General features: G+C 48.7%; 1 protein-coding gene across 2 annotated transcripts in view; it reads left to right on the plus strand.

Moving 5' to 3' along the window:
* The first annotated feature begins 582 nt into the window (after positions 1 to 582).
* The window catches only part of CCDC50 (coiled-coil domain containing 50), a 99833-nt gene continuing 84001 nt past the window's right edge, over positions 583 to 16414 (plus strand). The window contains exon 1 of one of the 2 annotated variants that reach the window (XM_036753871.1): positions 583 to 1200. In XM_036753871.1, the coding sequence (XP_036609766.1) occupies positions 1152 to 1200 (49 nt within the window). In that variant the 5' untranslated portion in view covers positions 583 to 1151. The remainder of the gene's footprint in view (positions 1201 to 16414) is intronic. The other variant, XM_036753872.1, reaches the window with a different exon arrangement.

The raw sequence follows: 16414 nt of genomic DNA on the forward strand, positions 1-16414 counted from the left end.
GGGCTCCATGACACAAAAAGAGGTTCAGAACTTTACCTCTAGGCCCTTAGGGGTTACCTACTCCCACTCCTCCTCCTCCACCGCTCCCCCATTCCATAGAGGAAGCTGAGCTCCATAGACGTTTGTGACTTGCCCAAAGTCACACACGCAAATACGCGTCACAGGCAGGGTTTGAAGGCGTGCCTCTGACCCCCTCCCGCAGCCAGTGCTCCTGCTTAGCAGAAGTGGGGGCTTCCAGCCTGGAGAAGAGGTGTCCTGATCCCCAGCTGTCCTCTGGGTTACAGGAATTCCCTTTGCTCCCTCTCTGTGGGTCCTAGGCTGGCCTCCCTTGAGGAGGGCGGTGGCACCACGCCCGCCCTGAGTACCAGGGTTTGAAGTTGTCCCACTCAGGAGGAGGGATCTCTGGGTGGAGAGAAGGGACTAATCCCTCGGGAAGGGGGGAAGTGACTGCTTAGCTAGGAGGGTTGTCCACCCCGACCCTAGCCCCGCCTCCCAACCCACCTCCCTAGCTCCCCCCACTCCGTCCCCTTTCTCCCCCCTACTCCCCCACCCCCAGCCCCGCGTGCCCCTCAGCGCACTCCCAGGGCAGCTCGGGCTGGTTCCAGACTGGGGGTGCAGTAGCACCAAGGAGCCTGCAGGGGAGGCTAGGCCGGGAGGCTGCGGCCGTTCGCGCCGTCCTCCCGGCCAGACCAGCAGCTGCGGTTTAAACCTGCAGCTCTCCCCGCCTCCCTAGTCGCGGTCTTTCCCGGCCAGTTTTCTGTCCCCTCTCTCTCGCCGTACCGGACGCTTTGTGTCAATTTCCTGGCTCCTGTTACTTTGTGTCAATGGGGAGCTGAGCCGGAGAAGAGGATGAGCAGGTGGTCCAGGTGGCTGCGGCTTCCCTAGTGCTGCGAGGCGAGCAAAGGGAGGGCGAGGCCGACCAGGAGGAAGAGGTGGAGGAAAAAGGTGGGGGCCCTCAGCCTGCTCGCCTCCTGCTGCCCTCCTGGCCGCCTTTGTTCCGGAACCTCTGCCCGGGGCTGCTCTCCAGCACCAGCTGTCCGCTCCTCCTCCCTGAGCGAGCCGGGCTGGGCGGCTCTCCGGGATCCCCACCGTGAGCACAGCCCCTACCGAGGCAGAAGCAGGAGCCGGAGAGAGGAGGCAGCGCTTCCAACATGGCTGAAATCAGCATCGACCAGTCCAAGCTTCCTGGAGTGAAAGAAGGTAAGGGTCCCCGCCCCCTCTCTCTCGGCGCCCCAGGGCGCTGGCCCAGGGAGTCCCCCTGGGGGTGACCCCTTCGAGCCAGGGACGGGGGTGATGGAAGGCTCGGAGTCCCCAGAACTCCACTCTCACTTGAAATCTGGGAGCCCCGGGGAGTGGGAGTGGGGGCGGGGGGTGGCCCCAGTACTGGGTGTTTACCCCCGGCTCCTCGCTGCCTGGTGTCCCGTCGCCGGCAGCAGAGTTGGGGCCTGCTGAAGACCTCTCCTCAGGGCTCCAGGCTTTTCAAAAAGTTGACACTTGGGACGTCCTGGCCTGAAAAGCAGAGAGGCTGGCACTGTCCCTCCCCCCGACCCTGGGGGCCCCTCCTGGAGGCTGGGAGAGCAGTGGAGACGAACTTGACTTTGGAAGGCCCCTCAGGCCCAGAAAAGGGCCGAGCGGAGCGATCACTTGCACCCCCTAGGCTCGTTTGCTTTGCTTTGGCCTGAGGTAAATCCACCCTGCTGCCCTGGGCCAGGGGGCCTGCGCCCGGTGGGATGCCGAGTGCCCCCCGGGGGGGGTGAGGCTCCAGAGAAGTGCCGCCTCCCCCCAGCCGGGGAGACCAGCCGGGCCATTCCTCCAGAGAAGCCCTTGTCCCGGACTGGCGCCAGATGTTTAGGGTGGACTGAAGTGGCTTGGGAAGGTGGGGTGGAAGCTAAGGCCCCTTTGTTCGCTCCGTCATTTGTGCACAAAGCCTTGGCAACGCGGGGCTCTTGGGGGGTCTGAGCCTTCGCCCGCGGGGCCAGGGACACGGAACAGCTGCGCTTTCCCAAGGCTGAGGAGGGGCCCACTGTGTAGTTCCTATAGTGGAGCCAGGGGTGGTCATTGTTCGGAAGAGGTTAGGGGGCATCTGGCCCAGCTGCCTGGGACCCCTGCCTGGCTGCTTCGGGGCCTGGGGAGGACTGACCTTTGACTTGCAAATCCCCTATTTTCTGCCTGGGTTGGACTTGGCCACAGAGTGACAGGAGCTTGTAAGCTCCCTCTTGGGGGGGAGGGACGCCAGCTGGGCAGATCCCTGGGCTCCCACCTTCCTAACCCGGGGCTTTCTCATCCCCAGGAGAAGGCATGTCTGCTCCTTGGGCTCTGGGTTGCTTTTGCAGCCTTTGAATTTTGGTTTAGCTCATTTAACCCCGCACCCCCCCCAAACTCAGTGACTTAATGCCAAAGTGGGGGCACCTAGCCCCTGGGCATTGTGTGGGCCAGTGTTCCCACCCAACTTTAGGGGTCGGTGGGTGCCCAGCATGTCCAATTCAAGGTTGGCTCCTTCTCCTTCACTTGAAAGGTCGGCTGTAGTATGCCCGGTCTTTCCTACTCCAGGCTCTCCCTGATTCCCTCCAGCTGTTAGTGCTGGGGGTGGATGCTTTGTTCTTCAGTCATGTCCCACAATGTGTGACCCTATTTAGGGTTTTCTTGGTGGAGATACTGGATCGGTTTGAGATTTCCTTCTCCAGCTTATTTTGCAGATGAGGAAACTGAGGCAAACAGGGTGAAGTGACTTGCCCAGGGCCACACAGCTAGTAAGTAGGATGCCAGATTTGAGCTCAGGAAGAAGAGTCTTCCTGACCCCAGGCCCAGTGCTCTATCCACTGTGCTGCCTACATGGCTTTGTGTTTCCTGCGGATGGACTGGACCTGTGGCGTCCCTGGTACGGCGCACTCCTAGGTGAGGGAACTGTGGGTCAGCACCTCTCTGTGTCTGAGAATTACCTGGCACATTGAGAGGTACAGTAATTTACCCAAGCTCGCACATTCCTCGTGTGTCAGGGACAGGATTTGCTGCATATTTATTTTGTACTTATCCATCTACTTGTTTATGCTGTAGAAAGTAAGCTCCTTGAGGCAGGGATCATCAAATCATAAGTGTAGAATGAGAAGGAACCTTAGAGGTCAGAGAGCTCAACCCCCTCATTTTAAAGAAGGGGCACTGAGACCCAGGTTATGTGACTTGGACAGGGTCACCCAGGCTGTGTGTGCCTGAGCCCGGATTGGAGGCCATTTCTTTCTGACTCCACATGCACTGATCTATCCACTTCACCATGCCTGCTCTCCTAAATTTACAGAAGAAGAAATCAAGGTCGCTAAAAGCAAGTGGTTTGCCCAAACTGAGAGCCAGAGATAGACAGAAATAGAAGGACAGAGACAGAGAGAAAAGACACAAAGAGACAGACAGGACTTAGCGCATAATAGATGTTTAATAAATGATTGCTGATTGAATGAGATTTGGAATATGATGCTGGACATTTCATTTTATTTGAAAACTGATAGGGGATGTCCATTCGATATTTAATAAAGCTGCTGGCATTTAATTGATTTTAAAAGATAAGTATTTATCCTAAATATTCACTTTAATTGATTGCCAAGATCAGCATATGTGCGCTTGGGGAGGAGCGGGCCAGGAGGGATGGTTGTGATTTGTGTAGGATTCACACTCGTTCCTTCTGAGGAGGGGACAGAATAACCTTTCATCGTTGTCTGTCCTTCTCTAACAATCTCTTGTGACCTTAATTAAAGAATAAAAGTAGGTGCCCAGCATCTGGGGAGCACATGCCCTGGGAAGGTGATGCTGGGGCTGTTCTGAAGAGGCAGGTTCTAACCTACTTTGTGAAGGATGTTTAGCAATTCTTAATAGGCAGCCTGCTGAAAAGGCTTTCTGAACCTCTTCAGAAGAAAGGCATTCCCGCCCCCCACCCCAAGCCCCATCCTGATCACAAATTGGCCACTTGTGTAGGTTTATCTGAAGGTTACACTGGCATGTCTGCCCAGGATGGGGGTTGGGAGGCAAAGGATCCTAGAAAGAACTGGCCACCTGGCACCTTTTAGAAGGGCCCCAGTTCTGAGCCCTTAATTATGTACATAATAGCAATGGCTAGAAGCTGAGGACAGAGAAGAGAGGTGCTCAATTTTCTCTCCTCAGCCGAAGTCTAGTCTCTGCCTCAGTGGACCTTTTAGGGACAGTGAAAAGCATTTGTTATTTGGACACAGTGTTATTAATAGGGTTGCTTGTGGCAGCCTTTACTGACATCCTGTGCTGTGCTTATTCACAAGTAATGAACGGCTTTAGATTTCCCCTAACAGCTAGCTCCTGACTCTGGGACCCCGGGCACAGCTCACAAAGGCCCATCACCCCAGCCTTCCCTCACCTGGGCCTGCTAGGGCTGCCGTCCTGATGTGATTCTCTGTAGAGATGTTGTTTCCCTCCTCAGGGACAGGGATTTAGCCATTCTTCTTTTCACATGACATGCCTTTTGGGCACCAAGTGCTACCTGACCATGTGATCATGGTGCAGTCTCCATTGCTTGGGGGGGTGGTCTTTGGAGGAGGCCCAGTGGGACATAGAGAAACCTTCAATGTGGAACTCAGAGACGTGGTCTTTATCTTGGCTTTGCTATTTCCTACTCCATGTGACCTTGGATAAGTTATTTCACTTTTGTGCCTTTAATTTCCTTCTCTGTAAAATGGGAGGGTTGGCATTCTAGAGAGTGATTGGAAGCATGCCCGAAGGCCTATGAAATGGGTGTGCCCTTTGACCCAGCAATAGCACTAGAGGTCTGTTTCCCAACGAGAGCAAAGAAAGGGGAAAAGAGGAGTCTGCATAAAACTATTTAAAGCAGCTCCTATGTGCTGGGGGAGGGTTGACCAAGCTGTGATGTATGGTTGTGATGGAATACTGTTGTGCTGTAAGAAATGGTGAGCCGGAGGATTTCAGAGAAGCCTGGGAAGACTTGCATGAACTGATGCCGAGTGAAATGAGCACAATCAGAACACTGGCCATAGGAACAGCAATATTGACATGACGATCAGCCGTGAAAGACTTGGCTACCATGATCAAGCCTGTGATCCAAGACAGCTCTAGAGGACCCATGATGAAAAAAATGCTGCCCAGCTCCAGAGAGGGAGCTGATGACCTCTGAATGCAGATGGAAGCTCGCTTTTGAAACTTTCTTTTTATCGGTTTCTTTTATTTGTGTGTGTGCGTGTGTTTTGAAACATGACTGAATTTTACAACATGGAAATCAGTGTAATCAAAATTGAAATGCTTACCTTCCCAAGGTGAGAGGGAGGAAGAAGTAGAAGGCAGGGATAAAATTTGGAACTCAAAATTTTCATATATACATATGTATGTATGTGTATATATATATATATATATATATATATATAATTTTTTACATGTAATTGAGAAATATTTCATCAAAAATATTTTTATTTTTAAATGAGAGTTGAACTAGATCATGGCTTCTGGTCATTCTAGCTCTAAATCTGTGAGCTCATGAATCACTGTGTATTTATTAAACATCTCCTTTTTGCAAGGTCCTGTGCTAGGGCCTGGGGAGAGAAAGGAAAAAGAAAACAAACCCTTCCTGTCCTCAAAGGGCTTACCATCTACATGGAAATCAATCAAACAGAATATGTACAAAGTAACAGATGACTTCGTGGTACCCTGGGCAGGGGGCTAGAGGAAGAAGCAGAGGATTTGGGTTCCAATCCCGGACCTCCTAGGCCCTAGCTGTGTGGCTTTGGGTAAGTCCCCTCACCAATCTGAGCCTTTTTCCTTATGTGTAAAATGGAGAAGTTGGGGGAGAAGTGGCCTTTCAAGTTTGAAATGTTTGTTCATGTGAATCTGAAAATTTCAAGTGAGTGCTAATTAGGGAAGCGCTAATAACATGGGCACGAAGGAGGAAGACTCTGAGCTGTACTCGGCAGCAAGGAAGAGTCTTTTTGGAGGAGGTGAGGAGTGAGTGCCTCCCAGGCTTGTGCAGAGGCCTGGGGAACAGTAGGGCCCCTCTTGGCTCAGAATTAGCCTCATACCCATCTGACTTCTTACCAGAAGACAAGCAGTAGTTTCTAAGCCTGGATTGCAGGTGCCAATGCAAAGTCAAGATGGAAGAGTGAGTATTGTTCATGTAACAATGACGGTTCAGGTGTGGGACTGGGTTCAGAGGCAGCTGGATGGGGCAGAGGCTAGGGTTGGCCTTGGAGTCGGTAGGGCGTCACATTTGTTAGGCATGTGAGCCGAAGCAGATTACTGGACATCTCTCAGCCTCCATTTTGTCATCTGCAAAATGGGGTAATAATAGCGCTTCCTTGACAAGGTTGTTGTGAGGCTCACTTAAAGTGCAGCAGAAGTGGGAGCTTCTGGGTTTCTCCTGCATGCAGGGCGCTGTGCTACATACCCCCAGTGAGGGAGGGCTGCTTGAGATCCTTGCTCTACCTCACACAGCCGCTCCCTCCAGCGGTACAGATTGCAGTTCATCCCCGTTCTTTAATCCTTTATGGCTCTTGTCCAGACCTCACCTCAGGGAGTCTGTCCATCTGCCCAGTGTGCTGGGGCTTTGCTCTCATTCTCCTGATGGCCCTGGCACAGTTGGCCCTCTCATTGCAGCCTGTGGTTTGCTCACCTTCTTTTCTAGGCATCCACCTCTATTAGCATCACGGATGCCAGTTTTCTCCCACAAGTCTTGGCTGGCATCAGATTGGGGCTGGCTCAGGCCCCCTTTGTCCATTTGCCCTAGGGTGGCCCAGTGCCCTTTGGTTCAGCTTTGGTTCCGCTGAGGGTGTCTCCTGCTGCATCCCAGTACTCGAGACCACAAAATACAGCAAAAGAATACTGTCATTTAAAGGATAACCTCAAGACAGAGTCCTCACTGTCTCCTAGGAGGAGAGATAATGTGAGTAAGAGAGAGATGGTGGCTGCTTGCCCTGAAGGTGCTCTTCCCCTTAGGAGGAGAGACGAGCAGACATGGAGCTGCTGCCAAGGGCCTGAGGCGGAGGGATTGAGGATCTTTCGGGGGATAGGAGAGGGGTAGTCAGATCTGGGACTACGTTATCAGTACAGCAAAGTCTGGGTGAGGACATTTCTGCTGCTGGTACAGCAGCTGAGTCTCGGATAACTCCTTGAGGGCCCTGGGAGTTTCAAGGGCTTGCCTAGGTTCTCAGAGCTAGGGATGTCAGGCCTTGAACTCAGGTATTTTGATATCTGGGACTGGTTCTCTCTCCACTCCATCCTGCTTGCCTCTCTGTATGAGGTACTAGGTTTGGGCCCCAGTTGTACAGCTGACCATCCATCTTTATTTTTTGACTTATACTTTCATTGTATAACAAATAAGTGTGGTTCATTCAGTTACATTTTCAGTACCATTAAAATAGCATTTAACTCTGTCGTCCAGGTAATTAAGTCTAGAAGGTGTCCATTGGCTTTTTGAGGGGGAGTACTTGGTGTACTCAGGTTTTATTTTTGTTTCAGCAGCTGACAGTCTGTGAACTATACAGTAAGCCATACGTCTGCCTCAATTGCTCCATTCAAAAACAGATGATAAAAAATGCCCCGTAAGAAGAATGGGAGAATGAAGGACATGGTATTGAAGATATTTTAGCTTCTTAAAAAAGGTATTTGGAAGGAACAGTGATTGAGAGGGGGAAAAAGGAGCTCGAAGGAAAGGATTTCATTGCCCTGGCAGCCTCTCCCAAGGTTTCCCCAAGTTTGGTTAGTGACATCTTCATTGATTAGAGAAGATAGTGGGAGGATGAACTTCAGGTGTGTGCACATCTCCCCACCTTACTTCATCACAATAGCAGCTCATCCCTGTTTCTTCTTGAGGATGGTTGTTGAGAAAGGATCTTAGCCTTGGTCACCCTGGAGTTGATGGATCTAGGGACCTGAGATTCCCTTAAACCTTAGAATGGGAAGGGATGTCAAGCCTCTGCCTCAACAGAGCCTTAATAAGTCAGTCCTGACCTGCTGAGTGAAGGTTGGAGCAGGTGCAGAGCTCTCTCCGTAGAGGGGGCCTCCCTGGCCTGGGCTTCAGACTGCCCTAGCCCTGGCTTTCCCCAGCATTTTCAGGTAAAAAGGTGCCCCCTCCCCAAGTCCCACCTGATACCTCAAGCTTCTCACTTGGTTCTGTTGTGATTATGTGGAGGGAAGAGGCCCCTCTAGGTCTAGGCCTCTTCCTCTTCTGCCTTCTTAAACTGGAGTGATGGGGCATGCTTTCACCTTTGCCAGATGAGTACCTTGGGTAATCACTGGGAACTCGGAGGAGGCCGAGTACCGTCCTGTGGTGGGACCATGGGCTCCATGTGTGAGTTTATAGGTTTTCTTGCCAGGCTGTCATTTGTCATTCTGTATGCCTTCCAGTATTTCTAATAATTTTCCCTCCTTCAAATGAGTTACTTTTAATGAGATGGGGGCCGGAGAGCCAGAAACTTCTTTAATTCAATCATATAGCACTCAAATGTCTTCTGGCATTCTAGGCACTGTGCAAGGAACTAGGGAGGGAGTAAGCTTTTACATATTACCTACTATGTGCCAGGCACTCTGCTAGGAGCTAGGGAGGGAGTGAGCTTTTACATAGCACCTACTATGTGCCAGGCATTGTACAAGGAACTAGGGAGGGAGTAAGCTTTTACATAGCACCTCCTATGTGCCAGGCACTCTGTTAGGAGCTAGGGAGGGAGTAAGCTTGTACATAGTACCTACTATGTGCCAGGCACTCTGCTAGGAGCTAGGGAGGCAGTAAGCTTTTACATAGTAGGTACTATGTGCCAGTCACTCTGCTAGAGGAGCTGGGGTGTCAGACATACAGTTACAAATGGTGTCTGGCCTCTGGGAGCTCACATCTCATTGGAGTGGGAGTGGGACATGATCACAAGTCAGAACACACAGTTTGAGAAGGACAAGAACCCTACTAGCTGAAGGCCCTAATGAAGATTTCCTTGATGTCCCTGAAGCCAGATCGAGATTTTGAAAGGTAGAGGTGAAGAGGAAAGTGATTCTCCATCTGCAAGATGGCCTGGATAAAATCTCAGAGGCAGCAGAAGGGGAGAGATTATGGAGTTAAGTCTGGAGTTCTAATAGTGCTGTTTGACTGAAACATGATGTGCATAAAAGTGTCATCAAATAGCATATTCAGGGAAGGAAAGATAACTTAGGGGGCCTTGAGTACCTTCTCATTTAACAAGTGGAGAAACTGAGGTCCAGAGCAGCTAACCAACTTGTCCAAGGTCCTGTACATGTTCAGAACCAAGATTCAAACCAAGGCTCTCTGATTCTACTTTCTGGATTTTTCAGTACAATATTTTGAAATGAGGCTGGGAAATGAGGTTGGGGCAAGGTTGTAGAAGCCTTAAATGCCAGGCCAGGGAATCTGTGGGAACAAGGTGGTGAGGTGGTTTGTCTGGCTACTTCAGAAGTATGTTTTGGCCACCGCATAGAGGAAGGATTGAAGGGATCGACTAGAAACAGAGAGACCCAGGAAGTGTGTCTTATAGGAGATCAAGGGAGAGCTAATAAAGGTCTGGAAAGAGGTGCTACCCAGCTGAGTGGAGAAACGGGCCAGATTTGAGAGACATGGCAGAATAGACTCAATACACCCTGTCAACAGACTGGATGAGGGGCCTGGGATAGGAGAGGGAAAAGTCAGGTTTCCTTTGGATTTTGGGAGCCTGGGTCACTGCAAGGTTGGTGGGGCCCTTGACTTACCAAGGGCATTCTCTAGGAGGAATGAGTTTAAGGGAGGGGATTTTGGATGCGATGAATTTGAGATGCTAACAGGGCATCCAAGCATATATGGTGAGCAAACCATGAAGCTACAGCATCAGAGCCAAAGAGAGAGGCTAAGGCGGGATATAGAAATCTGGAAGTCATCTCTATAAAGAGAATTCACGACTGATTGAGCTCCCCAAGAAGATGATATAATTGTGAGTCAAGTAAGAGCAAGTAAACACTGGCAGAGAACTATTCTGGTATGGGTGTATGTGAAATTAATGCATGTGCTTTGGATCATCTTTCAGCTGCCCAGGAGCCTGTTTTGTTTAGTCACTGGATTTCTGTTAGTTTCCATAGTCATGGGACTGAATAGGTGAGAGGTCACTGCATTTCCCTGGCACCCCTTATCACAATCACTGGTGCCAGCCAAATCCCAGCTCTTTCAGATCAGAAAACTCCTTGCCGGCCTAATGGGATGAGAATCACCATTGGTCTGTCCTGCCATTTGCTCCAGTGTTGAGTCGTGGTTCACCAAAGAGTGAAGAAGAGCACATGAGGATGAATTGTTACATGTTCTATAGTGTTTTCATCCTCAGTGTGTAGTGCTGGCAGGGGATCACTGAGTCCAGTACCCTTTCATTATATTAACAAGGAGGTTGAAGCCTAGAGAAGGTTCTTCTCAGTGGCCACACAGGTGGTAGCTACAGTGTGGCAGAACAAGAAGGGAAACTTGGTCTCTCGACTGCCAATGGGTATAGCTCTGGGCCAGTGAGGCCAAATGTCTGTGTTCTTTTCAAGGAACAAAAAATTCTAAAGAGTTTGGAGTTTTTTTGGTCTTGTTTTCATTTTCATTGTGAACAAAACAACCACCAATAAATAGAAGTATTTCAGTATCCAAAGAAGAGCCAAAAAGGGGACTGGACCTGAAGCTATGAAGGTTTGCTGTCTAATTTTGTTTTGAATTGGTCTGTTTGTGTCCACTTCTGAACTTTTCAATCATGCCTCCAAAGGACTAAGGTAAATGGCACTTTGTGTACCCCATGGTCTCTAGGGAGGACCTTCTAGATTGAGCTGCAAGTCAGAGAACGTTACTGACAATGCTGCTCTCCCCACAAAGGCCGAATAGAAGGCAAGCTGCTTGAGGACGACAAATGGTGGTTGTGTCTTTGGGTCGCCGGCACACAGGGCCTCAAACATTCTTTGTGCCTGATAGATGTTCGTTAAACTGAATGAGAAGTTTGGAGTCTAACTACACGCCTGCTTGAACCTTCCCCCAAGGCCCTACAACACTTTGGACAGTGCTTGGCATATCTGGGCACTTCATAATGTTTATTTACTGATCGACCGGCTACAGCCTTTCTTTCATCACAGACCTGCCTGTAGTTTGTCTCATGTGTTTTCCAGTCCCACAGAGCTCCACTCCCACCTCAGTGGGGCTGCTTCGTCTGATCTCATTGACCCATGACTGAGCCTCCTTGCTCAACTGAGGCTTCATTGTGTGTCCCTAACACATTTCTTCTGTCTATCCTGTGTGTGGTCATCCTGCTGCAGCTGTGCGTACAATTATTGGCCACTGGCCCTGCCTCTGAGCTCACTTACTGTTCACTCTGATTCAAGGGTGAACCTCCAGGGGCGTCAGGAAGCTGGATCTGATGTCTATACTCAGGATCCATGTATTGTGGCCCTTTGTAGGCTCAGACACATCTGGTGCTCTGGGCACCTTGATCTGTCCTGGGCTTGAGGACATTCTGTCTCCTGTGCCGAGCCACCGTTTCTTTGGCACCTTAGCGCCTCCCTGAGGGCACACTGCAGTTCCCAGGTTTGGTTTCTCCTCAATGGTCAGTCATCCACTTGGTCACAATTCCGCTGCCCAGGAACTTTAGGCCCGATCCTTTTCAAGATCTCCCTGCTGGGGCTTTCTGTATCTCCTTTTTCTTTCTTTCTTTTTTTTTTTTAGTCACAAAGTCAGCAAACAAAATCTATCACAAAAATTTCTATATGTAAAGAGCACAAAAAAGAAGATTGCATTGTTTTTTTTTAGAAAGCATAGATTGAATTTTGCCTGGTAATCACTGCCTCCTGGTCCTAGCTGAGGCCCCTCTGGTACTTCTGGGTGTTTCTAAATGTGTCGTTGGCCTTCCTTTCTTTCTTTTTCCTTTTTGAAATCATTACTCCTTTTCCTCCTTCTGCTCCTCCCCCTCCTCCCCCATACCAACTAGAGTCAACGGGGCTTTCTTTTTCTTACTCTGAGCACATGGGCTCCCAAGAAATGTGGGAAACAGCTGCTGAGCAGATGGAGGTGAGCAGAGTGAGAAAGACGCCCAGAGCCAGGCCTTCTTCTGGTCCAGGCCAAGCAAATGGCGCTGACAGCTACATTGGCATTTCAAAGGGCAGCACCAGGGGATGCCTGTTTGTTCCCTGCGTAGCACCCAGTGCCTTATGCTGGCTCAGAAACTGTTCAGGGACTTCCCTATTTAGGAATTGGAAGGATTCCCCTTTTGAGTGGAGGAGGGTGGAGGAATTGGACCAAGGCCAAGCCTGGAGGGTTAGACTATCAGTACAAGAGACACAACTAGGCTTGCACTTTCTCTAGGAGAGCGGTGTCCAAAGGGCATATTTTCATTAATGATAACAATGACACCTCCCATTTATATGTGGATCTAATGTTCCTGAGGCATGTTTTAAATGTATGTTATCTCATGGATGCTCACAACAAATCAAAGAGGTTATTGTTTGGGTTAAGTGGTTTGCAAGTCTTAACCTGCTCTCTAAGTGGTGGTAGTTGTCATCATCATCAACTCCATTTTATAAATGAGGCCACTGAGGCTGGGAGAAATTAAATAGCCCACTGAGGGCCAAATAGGATTTGAAATCGGGTCCTGTGGAACACAAGTTCAACCCACTAGACACCATAAGCAGTGCCTTTCCAAAGCGGGCGGGCGGGCCAGATGGGGCGCTCCTTTTCTTTCTGCATCTTCCGTGGTGATCTGTACTGGCAGCTAGGTGGCCCAAGGTCTAGAGCAACGAGAACACCTGAGTTCAAATAGAGCCTCACAAACTTCCTGGGCAAGTAAAGTCCCTGCCTCCCAGGGTTGTTGTGACAATAAATGGAGATGTCATCCATGTAGAACTTTGCAAACCTTAAAGCACCACCTAAGTACTTGCTGTTATTGTTTGTTGTTGAAAAGAACCCTAATTTGTCTCTTTCAGAAGGAAAAAGCTGGGGGCAGGGAGGGGGAAAGTGTCCTGCATCAGGCTGGCTACTGGTCTGATCATTTCTGAATGACAGGGCCCCTAGATATAACTTGTGTGAGTATGCCGAGTCCAGATTTACCAAGGCTTTCTTCGTGACAGCCCCATGAGAAACTGCTCTTCTTAAGCACCTTGGGAGAGTCTCCCAGGGACAGCTGATCTTGAGTAGAGATTTTCCTGTGGTTTGCAGTCATGTCTGACTCTTCGTGACCTCATTTAGGGTTTTCTTCATGAAGATAGTTTGCTATTTCCTTCTCCAGATCATTTTAGTGATGAGAAAACTGAGGCAAACAAGGTCACATGACTAGTAAGTGTTTGAGGCCTGACTTGAACTCAGGAAGAGGAGTCTTCCTGACTTTAGGAGCAGCACTCTATCCACTGTACCACTTGGCTGTGCCTCGATTAGAGAACTTGGGACCAAGCTCTCCCTCTCTCCTTCCCCCACTGCCCAGACTGTCAGCTCTCGAAGGGCAGGAAATGGCTCCTTTTTGTCTTTATGTTCCCATCACCTAGCACAGTGGTTTACATCTAGTGGCTGCTTAATAAATGCATATTGGATTGAACTCCTAACATACTCATCTATGAAGCTGGCTTTGCAGGGTGTGACCCACATTTACCAAGCTTGCTGACACTGATTCAGGGTCTGTTAACAGTATCTTATTTAAATTGAGATTCTTTGGATACACGACAAGATACGTGTGTGTTTATTTAGGATTTTTATGCCTGTGTGTGTGTGTGGGGGGGATTCCACTGCCCAGTGGGATGCTAATTTGTGACTCCTATCCCATATTAGAGAGTTACAGTTTCTTAGATGTGTTTTATAATTAAGATTTTTTTATTTTTAGTTAACAATACTCAGTTCCACATAGTTTCGAGAGCCAGATTTTCTTCCCCCCCCGCCCGACGGCATGGAATCCGGCTTCTACATATAACTACATACAAGAATATATCTTCTACATAGAACTTTTCGTTGAATCTGTTTAGTCAAGTTGCAAAGGAGAATAATGACCAATGGAATGAATCGGGAGAAAGAAGAAACAAAAACCAAAACCAAAAAACAAAGGGAAAAAAAGAGGAGAGCATACAGCGTGCCTCAGTCTGCATTCAGACTCCATAGTTCTGTCTCTGGATGTACATAGCTCTCTCCATCATGAGTCCCCTGGAGTTGTCCTTGCACCTTGTGTTGCTGAGAAGAGCGAAGTCTATCAGGGTTAGTCATCACAGAGTCCATATATCTGTGGTTGTGTATAATGTTCTCCTGGTTCTGCTCCGCTCGGTCATCATTATCTTGTGTAGGTTTTTCCAGGTTATTATGAAGTCCGTATCTTCCCCATTTCTTATAGCACAATAGTATTCCATTACCTTCATATACCACAACTTGTTCAACCGTTTCCCGATTGATGGGCATCCCCTTGTGCTCATGTGGCAGGATGGTGGCGGTAAATAGAAGTGCATCCCTGTAGCTGCATATTGACCGAGAAAGCCACAGATTCACATTACTCTGTTGTGTTGTATTGATCCTGTTACTGGATTTGTCCTGTTGTCTTGGTCTCCAGAGGGCAGAACTTGGAGCAAGAGATTGAAGTTATAGAGGAGGACAGACTTAGACTTGATGTCAGGAAAGGTTTCTCCTACTTAGAGCTGTCTCTGGGTGGAATGGGCTACCGTGGAGTTGTGGGTTGGTGGTTTCCCCATCATGCCCAGGAGAAATGACTACTCGATGTGTGGATTTCCATTCAGGCATGGTGGAAGCCGGGGGAGGGGCGCTCTTTACAATTCTGAGATCTTGTTAACCTGACTTAGTGACAAAGCTATTCTCATGACAACTTTATACTGCTGAGTGAAGAAATAAAGATAAAAAAGGAAAATGGGTCAGTGGAACAGAAGAGAAACCACAAACAGGACCCAGGACAGAGACACAAAGAGGATGGGGCCCAAATGAACTTTGAGGTTGCTGGACTTTTCTTCTAAAACACATTTACTTTTAAAGTATCTCATTTGAGCAATACAACAAATAAAAGACATAGATTAAGAGCAAAGCATGGTGTTGGGTACCATGGGCTCAAAGCAAAGGTGGCCTGGCCGCTGCTCTCTTACCCTCCTGGAGAAATGATTTGGTATGTACGGTACAAAATAATACCAAAAAAATGGCAATTCATAAGATGCCCAAAGATTCCTGAGTTCTGCAAAAGGAAAATATCTTTCCTTACTGGAACTGGAAAGGGAAAGCCATCTGGAGAAAGTGGCTTGGGAACTAGATTTTGACAGATAGATAGAATTATTTACAGGTAGAGGTGTGGGGGGGTGTTTTAGCTATAATAAACAGCATAGAGAACGCCTGGAGATGAGAAAGTTGAACTGGCATCCAATTATGGAGCGTCTTTACTGCCAAGCTAAGATGTTTGGATTTTATTTGGTGGCAGTAGGGAGCCACTGAAAGTAATGATAGAGGAGTTAGGTGATTAGGATGCAGAGTGTACCCCGGTAAGGAACACTACGGAGCAGGTTCTCCTCTGTCTGCTCTGCTCCCCTCCCCCTTGTGGAATTAGGGTTAGGGTTCAATCCTTTATGGGTTTAAGGTAGGATCTTTTGTGCACTCCTCACTCCCTGTCCTTCCCGATAGGCATTATATATCATATCATATCAAGTGTGTGTATGTATATGTGTATAGGAATCAGTAGAGCTCACTTATATCATTTCAAAGTGAAGCGTAAAGAATCTGTACTTCTCTGCCCGGAGCACATCGTCAAACTGAGATCATCATCGATGCTGTATAAGCAAGAGGGTGTACTGGGCAAAAATCTCTTTCTCTCTCTGTCTCTGTCTCTCTCTGTGTCTCTCTCTGTGTCTCTCTGTCTCTGTCTCTCTCTTTGTGTCTCTCTCTCTGTGTCTCTCTGTCTCTGTCTCTCTCTCTCTCTGTCTCTGTCTGTCTCTCTTTCTCTGTCTCTCTCTCTCCCTGTCTCTCTCTCTCTCTGTCTCTCTCTCTTTATATATGTATATATATATTATATATAATATGTATATATGTATACATACATACACATACACGCACATTTTTTTTTTCTGAGCCCAGATGTGAAACACCTGTGTGGATGTTAGTCTGATTCCACAAATAGCGTGTTACAAAGTAAAAGAAAATCCTTCACAGTAGAAAAGGCTTTGGCCGTTTATTCCTCAGTTCAGAGACCAGCTGCTCCTGGTGTATTTTCGCTTCCTCTCTGGGGAAACTACAGGAGAGCGCAGGTGAACTTCCAGGCCTGATTTCAAGGCTAAATCCATACCAGAGAGTGGTGAAGTCAGCTTCCACAGAACATAGGCTGGTGGAGCTAAGGGAATCATTAGGAAAAGTCCCTAGTGGGGGAAGGTGAGGAAGTTCATGGGTCATTCGGGCACTGGACTTCCCCAGGCTGTGCTGTCCCAGGCTGTGCTGTGGGTGTGGACCTGGTGGGTC

The sequence above is a fragment of the Trichosurus vulpecula genome, chromosome 4 (genome assembly GCF_011100635.1).
Source record: "Trichosurus vulpecula isolate mTriVul1 chromosome 4, mTriVul1.pri, whole genome shotgun sequence".
NCBI lineage: Eukaryota > Metazoa > Chordata > Mammalia > Diprotodontia > Phalangeridae > Trichosurus > Trichosurus vulpecula.